Source organism: Miscanthus floridulus, chromosome 2, assembly GCF_019320115.1.
Source record: "Miscanthus floridulus cultivar M001 chromosome 2, ASM1932011v1, whole genome shotgun sequence".
Lineage (NCBI taxonomy): Eukaryota > Viridiplantae > Streptophyta > Magnoliopsida > Poales > Poaceae > Miscanthus > Miscanthus floridulus.
The window spans coordinates 161,945,716-161,967,521 of NC_089581.1; the positions used below are offsets into that span (position 1 = coordinate 161,945,716).

At 50.1% G+C, this 21,806-nt stretch overlaps 2 protein-coding genes and 1 pseudogene across 2 annotated transcripts; 2 read left to right on the top strand and 1 right to left on the bottom strand.

The window, feature by feature from the left end:
* Window positions 1-372: 372 nt before the first annotated feature.
* On the top strand, window positions 373-4,832 carry LOC136535487 (superoxide dismutase [Cu-Zn] 2-like). Its single transcript, XM_066527747.1, has 7 exons — window positions 373-588; window positions 692-793; window positions 1,569-1,664; window positions 1,764-1,795; window positions 1,874-1,949; window positions 4,036-4,089; window positions 4,528-4,832. Exons 1-7 carry the CDS (start codon window positions 486-488, stop codon window positions 4,554-4,556), a joined length of 492 nt encoding a protein of 163 aa, XP_066383844.1. The 5' UTR covers window positions 373-485; the 3' UTR covers window positions 4,557-4,832.
* A 3,407-nt stretch (window positions 4,833-8,239) lies between these two features.
* Window positions 8,240-9,226, top strand: LOC136537360 (putative laccase-11; annotated as a pseudogene).
* Window positions 9,227-10,831: 1,605 nt separating this feature from the next.
* Window positions 10,832-13,950, bottom strand: LOC136540386 (SEC14 cytosolic factor-like). Its single transcript, XM_066532388.1, has 7 exons — window positions 13,748-13,950; window positions 13,553-13,670; window positions 13,046-13,134; window positions 12,886-12,932; window positions 12,681-12,769; window positions 11,839-11,972; window positions 10,832-11,727 (listed from the first exon to the last, which is right to left on the bottom strand). Exons 1-7 carry the CDS (start codon window positions 13,838-13,840, stop codon window positions 10,975-10,977), a joined length of 1,323 nt encoding a protein of 440 aa, XP_066388485.1. The 5' UTR covers window positions 13,841-13,950; the 3' UTR covers window positions 10,832-10,974.
* Window positions 13,951-21,806: the final 7,856 nt, after the last annotated feature.

Here is a 21,806-nt window from a genome sequence, read left to right on the forward strand (position 1 = left end):
ATGATAGCGTGCAGGTGCAGACCTGCAATTGAACGGAGGCGGCGGCGAGGAGCATGCCGAACTGCCGATTCAGCGCAGATCACCCCTCATTATCCGACGCATCATCCATCTGCCTCCCTCTCGGAGACGCAAGGCGACCGAGTTGGGAGGCGATGGAGGAGCGCGGAGAGCCGGAGACGAGGCAGCCGGCCGGAGCCCGGCGTTGTGGTTTGTGGAGGGGAAAGGGTTGGTCTGGTCTTGGTCACAGGAGATCGGACACTGACACAGTAGGTCCCACGTCTGTATCACCCACGGGCCAACTGGATAGCGGACAACTTTTTTTTTTCGAGACAACTGTCGGTGGTCTTTCTTAGTGGGCCGGATCCATTTTCATGGGCATCCTAATTTCTTGGTGGGCCGGATAGGTTCGTTGGACAAACAGCGAAAAAAGAAGAGAGGCAGGAAGAGCCGACGAAGCCGAAGCAGAGCACGACGGACGAAGAAAAATGGCAGGGAAAGCCGGCGGACTCAAAGGGGTTGCCCTCATCGGCGGCGGCGCCAACAGCACGGTCGCCGGGGCCCTCCACTTCTTTGAGGACCCCTCCACCAGTAGCCGATCTCTCGAGCTCTGTATGACTGTATTCCCTATGCCCGTCGGAAGTCCTACCTCACCTCTTTTCTCTGTTGGTGCTTGCTCTCCTGTGGCTGCTAGGGTACACCGAGGTGAGGGGCAAGGTCACGGGCTTGACTCCGGGAAGGCATGGATTCCACATCCACGTGTTCGGCGACACTACCAACGGCTGCAACTCAACCGGTGCGCCGTCGTCTTTGCCTATTATGGTTGCTTATTTTGTCACTTTTGCTGTCGAATTGGGAATACTACTAAGATATAATAACGAATCGCAATTGTACTAAAGTCTTGAAGCGGCTCAGCTAATCCACCAAGGTGTATATTGGGGATTAGAATTTCGTGAACTAAATCAGTTGTACAGTAAAGATGTAGCCATATGGTAGGTTTATATGTTAAACAAGCGTTGTGCAGAATTGCCAGTTATATGCATGTTTGCATTGAACAAGTGTCGTGCAGAATTGATGGTTATATATATGTATACTTGTTGCTGTAGCAATTTTTTCTTATTGTAGGGGTTAGTGCTCCTATCTCTCCAGCAAAAGATTTACTAAACCTTCATCTCATCTGTTACAAATTCACAATTGCTAGTGAATGAAACTACTTGAGCAGCTATTGATGAAATGGACAATCACTTAACATTGGTAAAAAATAGAGTTTTGTGAAATTCAATGTTTGCTATAGCTTCTATTAGTACTTCATCCTTGCCTTTGTGGTACTCGTGTACTAGTACTAGAAATTAGAATCCTGCAGCGGCTAGGTGTCAAATGTTACATCATTACTATGTTGGAATTTATCCTTTTGTAACACTAACCATGATCAAGGGATAATGGGATATTGAATGCCTTCTTGAGAAAGCTATATTTGAAGTATATGCCTTAGTATCTCACAATGGTTATGCTATATACAGGCTGATTTCCACCGTTTTTATGCTATTCTGACAATTTTGTTGGCTTCATAGGGCCCCATTTTAACCCTCACAATAAGCCCCATGGAGCTCCATTTGATGAGGAACGACATGTGGGTGACCTGGGAAACATAATAGCCAACGAAGATGGTTAGTACTAAGCCTAGTCTAAGATCCTGGTCGGTACGAGGGATGTATGTTTATGAAATATTCCCTGTATCCTAATAATGCTTCGCATGCTTATTTCAGGAGTTGCAGAAGTGTTCATAAGGGACTTACAGGTTCAGTCATCTTGAAGGATGTAATATAATCCTGTTAATATTGATCAACTGATAACCTATCTCTGCTGCTTTCTGAAGATTTCACTGAGTGGGCCTCATTCCATACTGGGAAGGGCAGTTGTTGTCCATGCCGATCCTGATGACCTAGGGAGGGGTAAGCATTCTTGTATTATCAGTGCTATATTGTAGCTCTAAAAAATTGAAGATCTCTCCCCCATTATGCCTTATATGTTCATCATTAATGTAGATGGGACCCTGTCTTTCATGAAATATTTTACTCCCTCTGTCCCAAAAAGGTCATTTAATTTTGTCAACTTTGACCAGGTTTATAAAAAAAGCACCAATATTTATCATACAAAATACTCCTCCATTCCATATTATAAGACGTTTTAGCTTTTCTAGATACATAGCTTTTACTATGCATATAGATATACACTATGTCTAGATATATAGTTAAAGTAATGGAAAAAGTCTACTTAACCCCCCACCTATCATACTTGGTCTACTTCACTCCCTCAACTATGAAACCGTCTGTTTTACCCCCAGAACTATCTAAAACCGTCTGTTTTACTCCCCGGGGTGGTTTTCAGGGCGGTTTGCTACAGTAACAGAGAGTTGCTACAGTGATGGTGGGATGCTACAGTACCATGGTTTTGAATTTCCTTTTTTTTTATTTATTTTTGGTGAATTTTTGAAAAATCATAGTAAATCATAGAAAAATCATAAAATGAAAAATCTAATTTTATTGGACTCTACATGAGTAGATCTACATAGTGAATATATAATACGGTATACTTTAGTACAAATTTTTTTTTACTGTAGCCTTAGATTAATTGGAAAATCTAATTTTGTCTGTAATTAATTGGAATAATTCATAGCTGCAGCTTCTATGGTCCAATTGTGGTGAAATTTTTATGGTACGCTAATTATTGTATGCTTGAACTATAGTAAAAATTTCGTACTCATTGGACTATGTATAACTTAGTTATAGATAAATTCTAATTAATTACAGACAAAATTGGATTTTACAATTAATCTAAGGCTACAGTAAAAAAATTTGTACTAAAGTATACCGTATTATATATTCACTATGTAGATCTACTCATGTGGAGTCCAATAAAATTAGATTTTTTATTTTATGATTTTTCTATGATTTACTATGATTTTTTAAAAATTCACCGAAAATAAATAAAAAAAAATTCAAAACCCCGGGAACTGTAGCAGCCCGTCGACACTGTAGCAAACCAGCTGTTACTGTAGTAAAACCGCCGCTGAAAACCGCCCCAGGGGGTAAAACAGACGGTTTTAGATAGTTCAGGGGGTAAAACAGACGGTTTCATAGTTGAGGGGGTGAAGTAGATCAAGTATGATAGGTGGGGGGGTTAAGTAGACTTTTTCCTTAAAGTAATGTATCTACAAAAGCCAAAACGTCTTATAATTTGGAACAAAGGGAGTAAGTATCATTAGATTCATCATGGACTATATATTCATAGTATGTATATTTGGTGCCATAAATCTTGATACTCTTCTCTATCAACATGCTCAAACTTAAGATTGTTTTACTTAGGACAAAACTAGGATGGCTTTCTTTTTGAGACAGAGGTAGTATTGAATGCTCAATGGAGATTTTATTGCCAGCTAATATCAATGTCATTTGTTGCTCATCAAGTGTTGTCATTCAGTCATGGCTGCTGTGGCTTCAAGGTAGTACTTGGAAACCACGAACTACTAGTCAAAATTTTAATATCTATTTATTTTTTGTGCATAAAATTGGCTTCATGAGATCGTTTCCTCCATTGAATCTCATTAGCAGTTACAGTGATAGCATTGGCTAAACAAAATCATTCATAACGGCATAGATGCGAAAAAACCCATTTCCAAAGTTGTCAAATAGTAACACATTGGAATTGAATGCTTATGAGTACTGGCTACAACAGTACAGTCTACAGGTTCAATTGCTACAGATATATCGTTTCAATGCTACAAGTGGAGAAAAAGTTTTTTTTCATGTTTTTATTACCTGTTTTTCACTCATTTTTATTTAACGAGCACTTGTACCTGGTTTAGATCCTTGTTTCCCATTGCCCTGCTGCACTTCGAACATAAGTATTTTAATCCTTGTTTCCCATTTTCTGGAACAATCATCACACTTCAGATTCCTGAATAATTGTTCCAGTGTGAGGCATCCTCACATGTTTAACTGCTCCTGACCATGTTCCTTTAATACTTTGATTTTGAAGGTGGCCATGAACTCAGTAAGTCAACAGGAAATGCAGGAGCTAGAATTGGATGTGGTAAATGCCAAGCCTTTTAAATTTGTAGTGTTGCTAATTATTGGAAAGGGACTGACATTTTTCTTAGGACCCGTTTGGCATAGCTCTAGCACTGAGATCTATGATGGATCGGTAGTTTTTAGACTAATTAAAGTGGTTTAACTATTTTTATTTAATAAAAAAATATAAATAAAAATGAGTCATGTAACTACACTTAACATGTCTGCAGCTCTAAATCCAGTATTTCCTAGACCTATAGGTGATCAGCTCTACAGATTTCCTAGAGTTAGAGCTCTGCCAAACAGGGCCTTAATAACAAGTTTTGAAGCAAGCATAACAAAAAGTTCAAAACTAGAAGTGTAAATGCATAGGTTCTTGTGAAATGGAAGCTGCTTTACGTTGCATAAATAAGCCTTATGATCGTTGACACTTACAAATACATTTGTCAACAACTTGCAGGTATCATTGGAATTCAGTCTTCAGTTTAACAAATAACAGCCTAGTACCACCACAAAAAAAGGGCAAGGCAGTATATGCAGTATGCTGGTGCAGAGACATGGAAATGACGTTCGTTGTTCTGGACCGTTTCAAGACTAAACATTTTATTACCCTTATTGTCTTCAGTCATGTATACAATAATCTTACAGTCAATGAGAGGAAATTGCTAATAAGATATTGCATAGCCTTATATCACTGGTTATCAGTAGCAATAAGCCTATATGTAAAACTTTTTGGAAGGGAAAGCTAAGGGTGCTGCTTTTGAATTTGTACATCAGCAATGTTTTTATGCTTCCTCTGGAACAAGGAATCGAACGCAAGTCAGCCTTTTGTGAGTACATACTCTGTAGTTCTAACTTGGTCATCTCTTCTTCTCGTTTGTGCCATGGTCAAGTGGCAAACATGGCATTGTTGTCTCAAATTAACTCCGGTTCCACAAGGTAACCAAGGAAACATTTTTTTTCTTGTGATGGCAAATTTGGCCATGGATTTACTTACAGTGTCCGCTGATATTCTCGTAAGTGTCCGTCTACTTCACTTGCATCCTATTATCAACTTCAAACTTGTGCTGGATGCCAGTGCTAACTGATTTTAAAATGTTCATTCACTGACCCACCCTATTTTTTTTTATCAGCCTTCTTGTTGCACAGGAATCAAATGGCAGGCATGAGGCAGCTTATGACGTCCAAGCACCAGCCGCCCACTCATCCTTGCGATGTGAGATTCCAGTCCCAAGACACTGAACGCTACAGCTTCGTAAGGGAGAAGCAGACAAGAACAAGAGAACAGGCAACGTCAATACGGCTGAAAGGACGGTAGCTTAGTTTAGCCTCCGCTGATACTGGTACCAAGGTCAGCCCTCGCAAGAAATGCCTCGACGGGAACCGGACACCCGGGAAGACGTCAGGCGCGAGCCGTGCCCGCCCGTTCGACCCAAGCGTGCCCCAAACAACGATGCACGCCGTCTCGGCGCGACGCGCGCACCCGTCGGCATCAAACTTTGCGCTGGACGGGACCGGTCGGCTGAGCCCGAGAGGATCGGAGGACGGCCTTTGGAGCCTTCTCCCTTGGGCCCGGGCGGACGCCGTGCGGGAGCAACGGGATGCCGTGGGGCCGTAACGCCGGCTACGGACACCGCCCGCGCCCCGGCCGATGCCGCCGCGGAGAAGCGGCTCGTGGACTTTCTGCGTTCGAGATGAACGAAGTCACGGGCTGACGCGCCCAGCTCGCGCTACTCGGCACGGAACGGAGGCCCCCGACCACCGCGAACGTGCGCGCGCGCGCGCCGTGGTTGGCTCGCTCGTTGGAAGCTTGAGACGAGTAAAGAAAGAAACACGCCCCCGGGTGTCGCGCACGGGCGTACGTGGCCGCGCCCGGGATGCCTGGAAAACGGCTGGGGGCAGCCGGGCGCGCGGGGTCGACTGCGTGCGAGCCACGGCGCGCCCGGCCGGCAACGTCGTCCGTGCGCGATTGGACGGGGCGATACTATTATCATCGCTTGTCCTCTCGCCTGTGCGTCCGTGCGAGCGTGCATGCACGGTTGCCGTGGCGACACCGGCGTTACAGGGCGCGTGTGTCCTCCGTCCGATGCGCCGGGCAGGCAGACCGACCGTTTCTGCGGTTCGAGGTGCTGCTCGACCGTAGCGTCGTGTCTCTTGAGGTACGAGTACGAAGAAGGGACTGGTTGGCCCGTGACTTCACCAGCTCGCATGCATTTTTCTTCTTCTATTTGCCCGCGAGAGATCGGGCCAAAAGCACACGGTACAACGTTCTACATTTTTTTTTTTTGCTATATGAGCACGTCCTACACATGTACGTGCCAAAAGCTAGTACTACCTAGAAAAGATGTCCGCTCCTAAGGATCCATAATACTTTATACATGCACGGTCACATACCAATGCAAGACGAGAATTGATATAACAAGAGTTATAGCAACACAAAGTACTACATAGAAATACTACACGCGTGGGTATGAAAGGAAGAGCAATTAGTCAAAATTGCCTTTCATTTCGATTCTTGTTTTTGGTTTACGGTTGTAGTTACCAAGGTTGAGCTCACTCACACTCTTCTTCATCTTTTGAGATCCTTTGGAAGTAATCAAGGTGGACTTGCCCAGAGTAATGATCAAATCCAACTGTGCGAGTGCAGTCGATTACCAAGATCTAGCTCACATGTCTGGAAAGATGAGTTACACACACTGGTCCACGTAGATACTATGCACACTCATCGTATATCTGTCAGAGCTACACACGAAATCCAACAAGACTGTATTTCCAGCACGCAGTACACAGCAAACTAAGGGCCAGTTTAGTTCCAAAATTTTTGGCAAAATGGTCACTATAGCATTTTCGTTGTTATTTGGTAAATAGTGTCCAATCATAGTCTAATTAGGCTTAAAAGATTCGTCTCGTGGATTTCGTCTAAACTGTGTAATTAGTTTTATTTTTTATTTATATTTAATACTTCATGCACGCGTCTAAAGATTCGATGTGATGGGGAATGTGAAAAATTTTACAAAATTTTTGGGGAACTAAACTGGGCCTAAACGAGATGTAAATCATGTGAAAAGATGGACTGTTCAGCCATTTATCTCTTGTAGGTCCATTAACTTTTTGTGCTGTGTCATTCAGGTCCATTAACCCTGAAAGTGCAGGTTTGGGTACATGAACTTTTAAGTTGTGCTATTTAAGTCCAAATCTGTCCGTTTAGGGATTAGATCCTACGTGGCAATGCATGACAACACCATAGGTCATGTGAGGAGCACTCGAGGGTCCTTTGCCATTCATTTTTTTTTACCGATAGCCCCCTATGCTTTCCATTCCTTCACTCTTCACCCCTTCCTCTCCCTTCCTTGGAAGACATCGTCGTCCGTCCGGGCGCTGGGTGGTCTGAAGACGATGGATGGCGCCGCGTCACCCCACTTTGGAAGCTTGTATCTCTCCAACCAGGTTGAATTAGATTTTGGCACTTTAAGCAAAGTTGGAGATCTCGCGTAGCTCTACAACATTTGTTACTACCTCTTGTGCCAAAACTAAACGGATTCGGAGTTAAGAGGGGACAAAGATTGATGTTTCCGTGTATTTTTGCGGTAGTATTGCATGAATACAGAACGCGGCCTCAGGGACGACGGCGCCTGCGGCTGTGACCTGCTCCACGGGGTCGGCGAGGTTGTACTTGGGCGGGTCGTTCACCGGGTCGAAGTTGCCGAACCTCAGGAGCGCGGTCCGGGGCCGGAAGAAGGAGTTGTTGTTGATGGACGCCGCGAACTTGGTGCCGTTGGGGCCCTGGCACGTCTAGTTGGACGGGCACGAGTTCGTGCCGAGCCCCACGGTGAAGAGCAGGTGCCGGTCCACCGCCGTCGGCACGCGCGCCGGGTACCGCGCGCTGTTCAGGCTGCGGAAGTTGCGCAAGAAGTTGGCCACCGCGCCAGTGTCGTTGTACAGCGGCAGGGCCGGTAGGGGTAGGGGCGGCAACGTCGTCGGGGCGGCGTACTCGAGGACGGCCGTGGCGGTGGTGTTGTCGAACGTGCCCTGCATGTTGGTGTAGAGCGCGATCGCCATGGCATAGGCCGAGGAGGCGGGGTTCGGGGGCGTCGCCAGGAGCACGTTCACGGTCTGCCCCGGCGAGATAACGAGCGTGTTCACGGTAAATGGCTTGACGTAGTTGGCGTCCATACACGTACAAGCTCAAGGTAAAGCCCGGGAGGACGTACATGCTCCGGCTCATCAACTCCGCCCTCAACGACGAGCTCTTCTTCGGCATCGCCAACCACACGCTCACCGTCATCGAGGCGGACGCCAACTACGTCAAGCCATTTACCGTGAACACGCTCGTTATCTCGCCGGGGCAGACCGTGAACGTGCTCCTGGCGACGCCCCCGAACCTCGCCTCCCCGGCCTACGCCATGGCGATCGCGCCCTACACCAACACGTAGGGCACGTTCGACAACACCACCGCCACGGCCGTCCTCGAGTACGCCGCCCCGACGACGTTGCCGCCCCTGCCCCTGCCGGCCCTGCCGCTATACAACGACACCGGCGCGGTGGCCAACTTCTCGCGCAACTTCCGCAGCCTGAACAGCGCGCGGTACCCGGCGCACGTGCCGGCGGTGGTGGACCGGCACCTGCTCTTCACCGTGGGGCTCGGCAGGGACCCATGCCCGTCCAACCAGACGTGCCAGGGCCCTAACGGCACCAAGTTCGCGGCGTCCATCAACAACAACTCCTTCTTCCGGCCCCGGACCGCGCTCCTGGTGGAGGCGCACTATAGGCGCCGCTACACCGGCGTGCTCCTCGCCGACTTCCCCACCACCCCGCCGCACCCGTTCAACTACACGGGCACCCCGCCCAACAACACGTTCATGCAGCATGGCACGCGGGTGGTGCCGCTCGGGTTCAACACCTCCGTGGAGCTGGTGCTGCAGGGCACCAGCATCCTGGGCGCCGAGAGCCACCCGCTGCACTTGCACGGCTACGACTTCTTCGTGGTCGGCCAGGGATTCGGGAACTTCGACCCGGTGAACGACCCACCCAAGTACAACCTCGCCAACCCCGTGGAGCAGGTCGCAGCCGCAGGCGCCGTCGTCCCTGAGGCCGCTCTCTGTATTCATGCAATACTACCACAAAAATACACGGAAACATCAATTTTTGTCTCCTCTTAACTCCGAATCCGTTTAGTTTTTGTACAAGAGGTAGTAACAAATGTTGTAGAGCTACGCGAGATCTCCAACTTTGCTTAAAGTGCCAAAGTCTAATTCGACTTGGTTGGAGAGATACAAGCTTCCAAAGTGGGGTGACCCGGCGGCATCGTCTGAAGACGATGTCTTCCAAGGGAAGGTAGAGGAAGGGGTGAAGAGTGAAGGAATGGAAAGCATAGGGAGCTATCGGTAAAAAAACGAATGGCAAAGGACCCTCGAGTGCTCCTCACATGACCTATGGTGTTGTCATGCATTGCCACGTAGGATCTAATCCCTAAACGGACAGATTTGGACTTAAATAGCACAACTTAAAAGTTCATGTACCCAAACCAGCACTTTCAGGGTTAATGGACCTAAATGACATAGCACAAAAAGTTGATGGATCTACAGTGCATTTATCTCTTTTCTTTTTTTTTCCCAGTTCGCCCAAATGGAGCGAGAAGGCAGTGCATTTATCTCTTTTCTTTTTTTTCCCAGTTCGCCCAAATGGAGCGAGAAGGCATACTAGTGATCTTTCTCGGACAAAACCAAAGATGGATCCAGCCCGGACCACACGAAGCAGATCCTGCCTCTGGATCAGTGAAAGGAACTGCATCACTGTTGCGGGCGATCAATTGTTTTAGCAGCAGCAGCCGTCGCAAAAGAGGATTCAGGATTGCATCCCATGCACCCTGTGCTTTTGCATTGCTTCGCTTTACCAGAACTCGAGGAGAAGAAATAGGAGACCAAGCTGCTCACGCCTATGTTTGCTACTACTTCCAGTCCAGTTTAAATTTCAGTTTGGATCATCTTGCATGGTTCATCATGGTTCTCTTTGCTTTTTTTGTAAGCTCTCGTAGGAAAGCACAAAGCATCAACCCTGATCATCTCAAAGCAAAACAAACTTACGCGGAAAAATCAAAAGGTGTTTGGAGAGTAATGGATGCTTTGCAGCCTGTTCACTTGATCAAATTTGGCTTATAAGCCATGGCTTATCAGCTAACGAACAGTATTTTTCTCTCACACCAAACTAGCCAACAGTACTTTTAATCATGACTTATAAGCTAAACAAGCCCAAACAAACCGGGCGTTGGGCGTTTCACGGAGTGGCCGACAGGCCGGGTTACGGCAAAAGCTCCAAAAGGCAAAAACCGTCGCGGCTCTCCACGTCACTTTCTTCTTCCTCATCCTCAGCGTTTCAAATTTCTCAACGGTATGTGTGACCTCATAGGCCTGTCCTAAGTCCTACTAACCGATCATGCATCATCACCCATGGAGCTTTGCTTGCCGGTAAGCTTCTGCGTTGAACTGTGTGTGAGGCCGTGGACCCGATCGTCGTGCTGTCGTGTGACATTGTCGCGTGCTTCATCAACACTTTGAAACGAGTCCAACTATACCCTTGCTGTCGTATGATACGTACGAGCATTTTTCTTTTTATGCCAAGAGTTTTAAATTTCGGCTCGACGCAACCGCATGCTGAATCGATCGGAAATAATGGTGCAGAACAGTCGACCACGATGAGATCAGCAAAGAGTCCGGTGCAGAAAGGGGTCGATTTTACTCACATTTTTTGGGGACATTATTATACATGGCTTCAAGAATATCATAGGCACTAAGTACTGGAGAGAGAAAAAAAGTTGGCAAAAGATTAACTTAGCATAATATAGCATCGGATTTATGCTGTATGGAGAAAATTCTCCGGTCGCCATGCAGATGCAAAACCGAGATGAGAATCAGATCCTCTGCTGCTGTTGATAATGGTGGTGGAGCCCGGCGTGCCGACGCAGCGGCTGCTGCACTGGCTTCTGCTTGAACTTGTCGCCGACGATGGATATGAGGCCGCCGAGCGGCGGGCGCATCTTGGCGCGGTAGGAGATCTCGTCGTAGGGCCGGCGGTAGAAGCGCAGGTACGGGAGGAAGGACTCGCGTTCGCGCTCCACACGGCTGGCCTGCCCGTCCTTCCGGAACGCGAACAGCATCGACGGCGACTGCAGGAACGACGGCCGCGGCGTCCGCGGGAACTGCTGCGGCTGCTGCACTGGCATCGGCGGCGGGGTCTTGTTGGGGCCCTTGGCGGCGGAGGACGGCGTCAGTGGCGCACCCGCGCCGCGCGGGAACGGCGGCGGCGTGGCGGCCGTCGAGCGCAGCGTGGCGGGCGAGGCGAAGGAGAAGGAGCGCGCGGAGAGCGGGGACGCGCCGACCAGCGACGGGCTGCTGGAGGTGGGCACCACGGAGCGGGAGCCCACCGAGGTGGGGATGGTGGAGAGGTACCACGGCTTGATGGGATTGTCGGTGGGGGTGACGGAGAACCGCGACGAGGCCGACCCCACGCCGGCCTTCCCCACGACGGCCGCCGCCGCCGGCTCGTACCGCAGCGACGCGGTCCGCGGGTACGCCGTGAAGGAGGCGTCCTCCAGCGAGTCCTCGAAGTCCAGGGAGCACACCACTGCCGTCGCCGGCGCCAGCTCCACGAACGGCCGCACTCCCTGCACACACGCCCGCACAACATGCATGCCACTGTTACGTTCATCGAAAAGCTAGGTTGTGTTTTGATCAATGCTTGATTAGTTGATGCAGCACGACAGCACAGCACGTACCTTCCAGAGGACGGAGAAGAGGGAGGGCGGGTCGATGACGAAGGCGCGGTGGAGGCGGCCGGGGTAGTAGTCGGCGACGATCTTGAGTGTGCCCATGAGCAGGTTGAGAAAAGCCGACGCCGAGCGGAAAAAGCCTGCGCCGCAAAGAGAGATTCGCATCGTCTCGTCAATCATCGGTCAACTAACCCACTCCTCCCCTCTTTTTCCCCGTTCCACGGCCCGCACTTTCCCGCAGCGAGCTCAATCATTTTTGCTACTCCTACCACACTACTCGATTCAAACCGCACCGGCGGGAAGCCAGCGAGCTGCCGAGGGGAGGAGAAGAACGGCCTCCCCCCACCCCAAAGCGGTGTCTGCCACTGTGCAAGCACGCAACGCAGGCTACCACCCCAAAGCGTTCGCTCCGTCAAGACCCGGGGACCACGCCACGCTCGGAAGCAGCAGCGGCATGGCAACGCCGGCCCGACCAGACCCGAGGCCGCGGGGGACGACACGAGCCCAGGCGTAGAGTCGACGCAGCGCAGCGGCTGGTGCGAGCGCGGGGGTCGTGTGTGTGTGTGTGTCTGACCGTCTGAGAGCAGAGGCTTCACCGAGCCAGGCGCATGTGCGCGTGTGACCGGCGGAGGCGGTACCGCTACCCACCCGCTGCACTGAGTGCCTGGCTCCCTCACTTGCAAAAGGCATGCCGACGAATGCGAATGCTGCTTCTCTGCCTTGGTTTTTCTTTCGCTTCTTGAGGAGTAGCGGACAAATACTCCACCAAGAACGAAATGGACTATGGAGCGTAGCACACGCATTGTAGTTTGTATCGGTTCTGTCGCTGACAAGGATCGGCGGCTTACTTGCATCGAAGAGGAGGACGAACTGGTCCACGAACCGGGACATGCACGCCACGGCCACCTCCAGCGTGAACACCAGCAGCCGCACGAACCTAATCAAGCAAAGGCAAGTGTAAGAAGCTACTCCGTAGCAGGGAGAGACGGAACGGAGAAAGAGGAAAGCAGGAAGCGTCTGATTTGATGAGTGCTACTACTAAGTAGTTCTTACGATTTCTGCGGGTGGAACTTGGGGTAGTCCTGCTTGATTCGAAACACCTGCAAAACAGAAGCAAATTCCAGTCAGAGCTCATCAGCAGCTTCTGTGAAACTCCAGGAGTATAGCCGCAGACAATCGGCAGGATCTGCGCGTCCCGGAATGGCGTACGTACCACAACTGGGCGGCCGTCGTCGTCGTGGCCGGAGACGAAGGCCACGCCGTCGGCGAGCTCGGCGGAGAACTCGTCGGCCATGATGTGATCTGCTTGGCACAGAGAAAGGCCGGCCCCGTTAGCATCTCCACGAAACGAACGAACAATCATTCCAACAGAATAGCACCAACGAGTGTACTGTTGCGGGGACTGTACTTTGAAAACACTTCCTACTACTAGGAATGAACCAAATCGGCAGCGCAATAAATTCGGCGCGGCGGCACAGTAACTTGACTAGAATACACTGTGCCGTAGGTATCGGCTGCAAGAACAGACCACGGCTCGAGCACAGAACAGCATAGCAGCGCAGAGAAGCATTAATGGATATATACCAGCTTCCTTTTGTTTCACGACCCAACCACCGCAGATTTCTAAAAGGGAGAAGTAGAGAGGGTCCGAGTGTCCGACACGGAAGGCTCTCGGCAAATGTGGTGCGAGAGCGAGAGGAATGGAAGCTGATGAGCGTACCAGCTCCGACGGTCTCCCTCCATGAGAGGACGGTCCTCAGGTGCTTCGCCGCCTTCTTGACGCTCTCCCCCCGCGACCGCAGGAACCGCCCCACGCACGCGTCGTTGCAGTACTGCGCCTGCTCGCCGCCAGACAACAAGCTTAGAGAAACGAACGGAGGCAGAGATGGGAGCAAAGCTGATTCTCGGGCATCACCTGCTTCGCGGAGAGCGGCGCCTGCTTGCGCAGCAGCTTGCGAACGGCCTCGATCTTCTCCGTCTCCTTGGCCTCCACCTTGTCGATGGCCATCTCAGCAATTTGCACGAAGAGGAAGAAGAAGAGGAGGTGGGAGTAGAAGAGGGAGTGTGAACGGGGAAGCGGAGTGGCGAGAGAGAACTGGGAGGGAAAGAAGGGGGTGTCGGAGTGACCGACCTAGAGGAAGAGAGAGAGAGCATTATAACCCGGGCGGGGTGCCGTTCAACTCAGGAGCTTGCAGCCGAGAAACGGGAAAAGAACAAACGGCAACGGACGTTTGCTTGCGCATGCATCCACTTTTGCCGGTTTTCTTTTCTTCCACCCCCTCCTCCGTGATTCCAAGCAAATAATAAAGTGTAAAAGCAATCTCTAACAATTCAGTGCTTCTTACACCCAAATATAGTCAATTTTTAAATTACTATCAGATATAACCGAACAGCTAATAGCGTAGTCTTGCCTTCATATTTTGCGGGTTAAGACCTGGCAAAATGAAACCGGCTCAACTCATCAAGACGAAAAGCAAATGCGGTATATACAGTGTTAAGCAATAAACAACTAGTCTTGTATATTTCTTACACTTATTTCTCAAACCCCTCTCGTATTACATTATATACGAGTTGCTCCTACATAGACTACAATCTTATTCTTATGACAAATATAAGTATAACATATTCATGGATAAACCAGTACCTACAAATTCAAAATTGCTTAACTTTGTGCATTCCCGTTGGAACACAATACATACATTGAGGCCATGTTCGCTTCTCTTATAATCCGTCTTTTTCAGTCGAAACGGTATTTTTCTCTCACAACAAATCAGCCGGAACAGTATTTCGGCTTACTCTAAAACACTTTACTACGTATTAACTAAATGCAAACTACAAACACTTGCAAGTGTTTTGCAAAACATAAATGATCCATAAATCTAAATGTAAACTACCAAACTCTGCTATTACTCACCTACAAACCCAGCGGCTGCGGCAAGTGGGTCCCATTCAACATGTGCAATATCCAATCTATTTTTGCAACATTCAGATAAAACACTTACAACATGCGTCCGGAATAGCTGAAACACCTTGTCGGTGTTTCGAGTAAACACCAACTAGTAAATTTATATTTATTGCGCGTTAGGCCCGGATGGTGTGCTAAAAGACACAAGGTTTATACTGGTTCGGACAGAATGTCCCTACGTCCAGTTTGCTGCTGCTGCTCGTGTTATTAGCACTGAAAGGTTCGTAGTAGGGGTACAAACGGTCAAGAGAGGGACATGTCCCAAGTCTCTGATGAAAAGGTGAAAAGGACGTTGAGAGCTTGGTTGCTGCTCAACTATATGTTGTGTGATGCGTGATGTGTTGAATTGATCCGTCCCCTTAGTGGGGTGCCATGCCCTCCCTTTTATAGACCAAGGAGGAGCAGGGATTACAGATGGGAGAAAGAGAAAAAACTAGAGGCAGAGAAGGTCCTTCGAAGGTGTCGAGTCTTCCTTCGCCTTTGAGTCTGCCCCGCTGACATGGCAGACGCTGCTAGGGACAGCACGTTCGCTGATCTTGATAGGGCCGTGCTCTGACTTCGTTCAGCAAGTGGTCATGTCCCAGCCCACTCCGGCGGACGGCGCGACGCGCTGGGGTGCCGAGCCGCGACCCTATGGGAAGTAGATGACATAGAGGCCCCACATTCGTTACTGTAGATGACATGAGTTTCCTCCTGGACCGTAGTGGTTGTCATATGTTTCTGTCAGGATTCGTATTCGAGGGCAAATGCTAGCGCCCATAACGTTGTAGGATAAATTTCGGCGCCCACAACACTGTTTGGGCTCCGACATATCTGGAAGGTCTTAAAGCGTTCGTCTGGTCATATCCTAATGGTACTTTCCTGCAAGCGTGTAGGGTATGGTCCTCGATATTGCGGTTGACTTGAGTGTCCCGCCTTATCTGCGCGTGTAGTTATGAAGGAGCAGCGCACAGACGTCGGGCGAGGCTGAGCCCGCCCTCGGACGTCGGGCGAGGAGGAGCCCACCCTCGGACGTTGGGCGAGGCGGAGCCTGCCCCCGGAAGTTGGGCAAGGCCGAGCCAGCCCTCAGCCATCAATCGAGGCAGAGCCAGCCCTTGGGGGTCTAGCGAGGCGGAGCCTGTCCTCGGGCATCGGGCGAGACGGAGCCTACCCCCGGACGTCGGGCGAGGTGGAGTCAGCCCCTAGACGTCGGACGAGGCGGAGTCTGCCCCCAGACGTTGGGCGAGACAAAGTCCAGCCCTCAGGGGTCGGGCGAGGCGGAGCCAACCCTCGGACGTTGGGCGAGGCAGAGTCTAGCCCTCGGGGTCAGGCGAGGTGGAGCCAGCCCTCAGACGTCGGGCGAGGCGGAGTCTGCCCCCAGACATCAGGCGAGGCAGAGTCCAGCCCTGGGGGTCGGGCGAGGCAGAGCCAACCTTCGGTCGTTCAGGCAAGAAATGTAGTTGCGTTCTTGTCCGTTCAGAAGCATCAACGTTTGATGGTTATTAGCTCCTCCTCTTTGGGTACCCCGGTATTCTGTCCCCGACAATAGCTCCCGAGCCCCCGGGTGATTCGGACAGAATCGCCCGGGAGGTATTTTGATTCACCAGAGGGTAAGTGCGAGCGCACCCAACGGGTGTAGCCCCCGAGCCCTCGGGTGATTCGGATAGAATCACCCAAGGGGTTGACTTGCCAGAGGGTGCGCGCGAGTGCACCCGACGGGTGTAGCCTCCGAGCCCCGGGTGATTCGAATAGAATCGCCCGAGGGTATTTCGATTTGCCAGAGGGTACGCGTGAGCGCATCCGTCGGGTGTAGCCCCTGAGCCCCCGGGTGATTTGGATGGAATTGCCTGGGGGTAATTCGGGCCCTTCACGGGTATGGCTGTGAGATTTGGTATTTTGATAACTGGATAGTTCGATTGGAGTCCCTGTATCCCATTCACGGGGATCAGGCAAGAGTCAGCCTGGCTGAGACTCAATCATGGGTCGAGATACTTGTGGCACTCGTGTGCCTGGTTTTTGGCCACTTGCGGGCCCATCCTTCATCGTAAGGCTGCCTTGGGACGGTCGCCAAAACTGTTGATGGGCCAAACCTTGAACTCCTAGGCCTACGCGGGCCAGTGGAACGCTTTTTTGACTCGTATCCTTTTGTTGGTAAAGAGTCTTGGTCTACCCGGGAAGGCGAAACATCCGGTGCGACTTTGGAGGGAAAGGATAGGGTTTGCGGGCACATATCCCGCGTGATGACGTGGTGGCGAATCATGGCAGGCACGGAGATCCAGGCGGATGGTTGCCTTCCTCACATCCGTCACCCCTATAAAACCAAAGGGTTCGCCCCTAGGATTTCATACATTGCCTCCTTGCCTTTGCATCTGCAACCTCCGCCACCAATCACCTAAGACTTCCGCGTTCGTATCTCAGCCGCCGCCAAGCTTGCATCCACCCTCCCTAATCATTCAATGGAGCGGTGGTATAGATCCGATGTCACCCTCCAGCGCCTAGAGGGCCTCGTTCGCCGTAGCCTTCTTTGCACGTGGACCACCGTCGAGGAGTGGCGGCTGCCTAGCAATGAGGATGGGCCATCGCCGCCCGAAGGCTATGTCATGTCATTCGCTCACTTCCACGAGCGGGGATTCACCACCCCTACCCACAAGTTTCTTCGAGGGCTGCTGAATTACTACAATATGGAGCTGCAACACCTTACTCCTAACGAGATCCAACACATTGCGGTGTTTGTCGCCCTGTGTGAGGAGTTCCTGGGGATTAGTCCCCACTTCAACCTATGGCAGCACTTCTTCGCCGTCACCCTCCTCAAGAAGCTGGAGAAGAGGCAGGAGCTAAGCGTGCCGATGGGATGCACCGGTATTCAGCTCCGCAACAACCGGGTAAATGAATACCCACCGATGCGTTTGTCGACCTCCAACAAGGCGTGGCATTCGCATTGGTTCTATGTCAAGGATGACGTAGCCGCCCCCCTGCCAGCATTCACCGGACGCCTCATCAAAGAGGTCCTAGAATTGTGGAGGAAGTGGGGGGTCTGGACAAAGACAAGAAGAAAATCTAAGACCATCTCGCCGCCATCCGCATCCTAAAGGAGAGGGGCATGAAGGGGTTGAGGGTCATGGGTGAAATCATTTTTAGCATCAAGTTTTTAGCATCAAGTTTTTCATTAGCCTTTTCTAATGTATCACACTTAGCTAAGAGTGAATCATTTTTAGCATCAAGTTTTTCATTTGTAGCTCTACTCTTTCTAATGATATTAGTATATTTTCTTAGTATTTTGACAAGATCATCATATGTAGGTGAGTCATCATCATCGCTATCACTATCATCATCACTAGCACGTTCATCATCACTACTATCATCACTCTTAGTTACCTTGCGTTCACCTTTGGCCATAAGGCATAGGTGTGTAGAGGATGATGGCGATGGTGACGGTGAAGATGCAAGATCAATAGCAATGGCGGCCACCTTTTCATCGTCACTATCATCATCGGATGATCCACTTGATGAATCAATGTCCGTGAGCCAATCACCGACAATGTAGGCCTTGCCACTCTTCTTCTTCTTGTAGAAGTCCCTCTTTTTGCCATCTCTCTTCTTGTATGGCTTGTTCTTTTTCTTTTCATCTTCATCACTTGAATCATCTTTCTTGCTCTTGTTCTTGAACTTGTCTTTCTTGGGCTTTGTGCATTGATGAGCTAAGTGGCTAAGTTCGCCACAATTGTAGCAATCCATCTCGGAGATTGGCTTTTTTCTTGAGCTTGTGAAGAACTTCTTCTTCTTGCCGTCGAACTTGATGCCACTCTTGTTTAGCCTTTTTAGCATCTTGGTGGTCTTCTTCACCATGAGGGCAAGGCTTTCTTCATCATCTTCATCACTTGAGCTCTCATACTCAAGTCTTGCTTTGCCCTTGTCTTGGCTAGCTTTGAATGCTAAGTCCTTCTCTTTCTTCTTTGTAGAGGATGAGCCATCTTGTGGTGTGATGTGCATGTACATCTCATGAGCATTGATCTTTCCCAAGATTTGTGTCGGTGTAGCGGTGGAAAGATCACCTTGATGTAGCACGGTCACAATGTGTCCATATTTATCAATGGGGAGGACACTCAAGATTTTTCTCACAACATCGGATGGTGACATTTGAGTAAGTCCAAGCCCATTGACTTCCTCTACAAGAACATTTAATCGAGAATACATCTCATTAGCACTTTCTTTGGGAAACATCTCAAAAGAATTTAGCTTTTTAATCACAAGATGATAGCGTTCCTCACGCTCATTCTTGGTTCCCTCATGGAGCGCACAAACGTCCGACCATAGAGCATGGGCGTCTTTGTGGTTCCTTACACGATTGAACACCTCTTTGCAAAGGCCTCTAAAAATGGTGTTGCGAGCCTTTGCATTCCATTTCTCATAATTCACTTCATCGCCTTGAAGTTGTGCGGCATTCCTAGGTGCGGGGAACCCTTGAGAGGCGGCTCTAAGAATTCCAACATCTAGAGCTTCTAAGTATGCCTCCATGCGGATTTTCCAATATGAAAAATCATCTCCCTCAAAGATAGGAGGAGGTCCATCCCCGTGAGACATCTTGCTCTAAGCGATTAAGCTTAAAAACGTGAGCACGAGGCTCTGATACCAATTGAAAGGATCAAGATGCCCAAGAGGGGGGGTGAATTGGGCTAATTCTAAATTCTCTTGCAATAATCAAATCCTACGGATAGCCCAATTAACCCCTTGTGCCTAGAAAAGTGTTTGAATCAAACTAATGCACAACAACCTCTCAACCTATATTCCAAACTTACTCTAGCAAGCAATTCTATGGAGGTAAAACAAGTATTGAATTGCTCAAAGTAAATACTCAAAGTAAGAGCTCAAAGTAAGTAGAGAGAGAAAGGAACGCGGCGATGTTTTGCCGAGGTATCGGAGAGTCACCACTCCCCACTAGTCCTCGTTGGAGCACCCGCGCAAGGGTGTAGCTCCCCCTTGATCCGCGCAAGGATCAAGTGCTCTCTACGGGTTGATTCTTCGACACTCCGTCGCGGCGAATCACCCAAAGCCGCTCACAACTTGAGTTGGGTCACCCACAAGCTCCGCCGGGTGAACACCAAACTCCCAATCACCACCAAGCCGTCTAGGTGATGGCGATCACCAAGAGTAACAAGCACGAACTCTCACTTGACCACGCGAAGCCTAATGAGAAGATGGATGCACACTTTGCTACTCTTGATTTGCTAGTGAGGCTACTCTCTTGGATTCTCAAATCACAAACACCTCACTAGGATCTTGCTCTTCTTGGCACTCACAAACGTGTTTCTCAGCTGTTGGAATGAGCAAAGGATACTCCACTCACGAGTGGAGCTTCTATTTATAAGCCAGCCTGAAAAACGAATCGTTATGAGCTTCTGCGGGATGACCGGACGCTCCGGTCAGTTCAACCCGCGAACCAGCATTCAAGTGATGACCGGACGCTGTCAGGGTCCGGTCAGTACCGACCGGACGCGTCCGGTCGCTCTTGGATGCTTACTGTAAACGACCGGACGCTGGATACTCAGGGTCCGGTCACACTGACCGGATGCGTCCGGTCACACTTTTCCAAGTCTAGACCCTTACTGGAGTTGACCGGACGCTGGCCCTCAGCGTCCGGTCACATAACCTCCTAGCGTCCGGTCACACCAGACTTGATCTTCTCGGTCAAATGAACTGACCGGACCCTGCGGCCAGCGTCCGGTCAGTATTTGACCCTCCATTCACTTCCAACTTCCGAACATATGTGAATGAAGTTTGCTCCAAAGGATCTTAGGCATTCATAGGAGCTACCTAGAGCTAGTTTTAACAAGTGTGCACCACACCTAACTCACTAGACTCAACTAGGTCAAGCTACCCGTTCATACCCCCCTTCATAGTACGGCCAAAGGAAAAACAAAGTCCTAAACTACTCTAAGTGTCTCTCCAACTCCAATCGACACTTAGAACTAGTCATCCTTAACCTTGTCGTCCATCCTTTGAAAACCGAAACGATTTCCATCGTAGGGGCATGACAACTTCGATTGCCCAATCGATCTCCATTACCATGACCTAACTTAATTGCCTCTGCAAAACACACGTTAGTCATAGTAATCTTTGTATTGACATTAATCACCGAAATCCAACTAGGGGCCTAGATGCTTTCAATGGGCACCTACCACATGCGGAGAGTGGCGCCGCTGATGAGGCGTGCGCTTCCCCTACACATGATGGCACCTGGGGTGGTGCTTGACGGGACGACGCTCGCTGAGGGAGCGCTCTCTCCCTCCGAAGTGGCACAGCACATCAAGGAAGCAATGGAGCCCTTGCGGGACGACGCCAGCACCGCTCTTGATTTTGTGTGTCCGGTGCCAGGGCATCCTCTATTGCGGCTAGAACCGAGGTACATTGACTTCGTAAGTTCTCTTTCCCCGTGCCTCCTTTTTAATTGAACTCCCGACCCCTTGATGCTAACATTAGGATAGCGGGACCAGCCGAAGAGACTCGTCTTTATGGATTGCTCAGCCCCGCTATTGAAGGACCTACTCTTGGCGGCGGTGAATCGCGCCGTGGCTGAGTGTTAGAAGAAGACGAAGGAGGCTGAGAGGAAGAAGAAGCAACAGAAGTTGCGGGCACGGGAGCGAGGAGAGGAGATAGACAATGATGATGATGATGACGATGACGATGGAGAGGATGATGAGGTAGTTGCAACATTGAGTGGGACGACCTGGCGAGCGAGGATACGCTGACAGGTATCCACTCGTCCGTGCAGAGGCCTTTCCCGTTCCACGCGGGGGAAAGCATGTCCACAGGGCCGGTGGAGATGGGCCGAACCATCGGTCTTCCCTAAGAGATAGCAGGAGCGGGTAGGTCTACCGCCGTGCCCGAGGTGCCAGCGCAGTGGGGTGGCCCGGCCACCACACCTCAAGAGCTATCAGGGGTGGGCAGATCTGTCGTCGCGCCTGAGGTGTCAGTGGAGGCAGGCAGCTCTACTGTCGTGCCCCTAGATGCGAGGGAGGTGGGTCCCTCTACC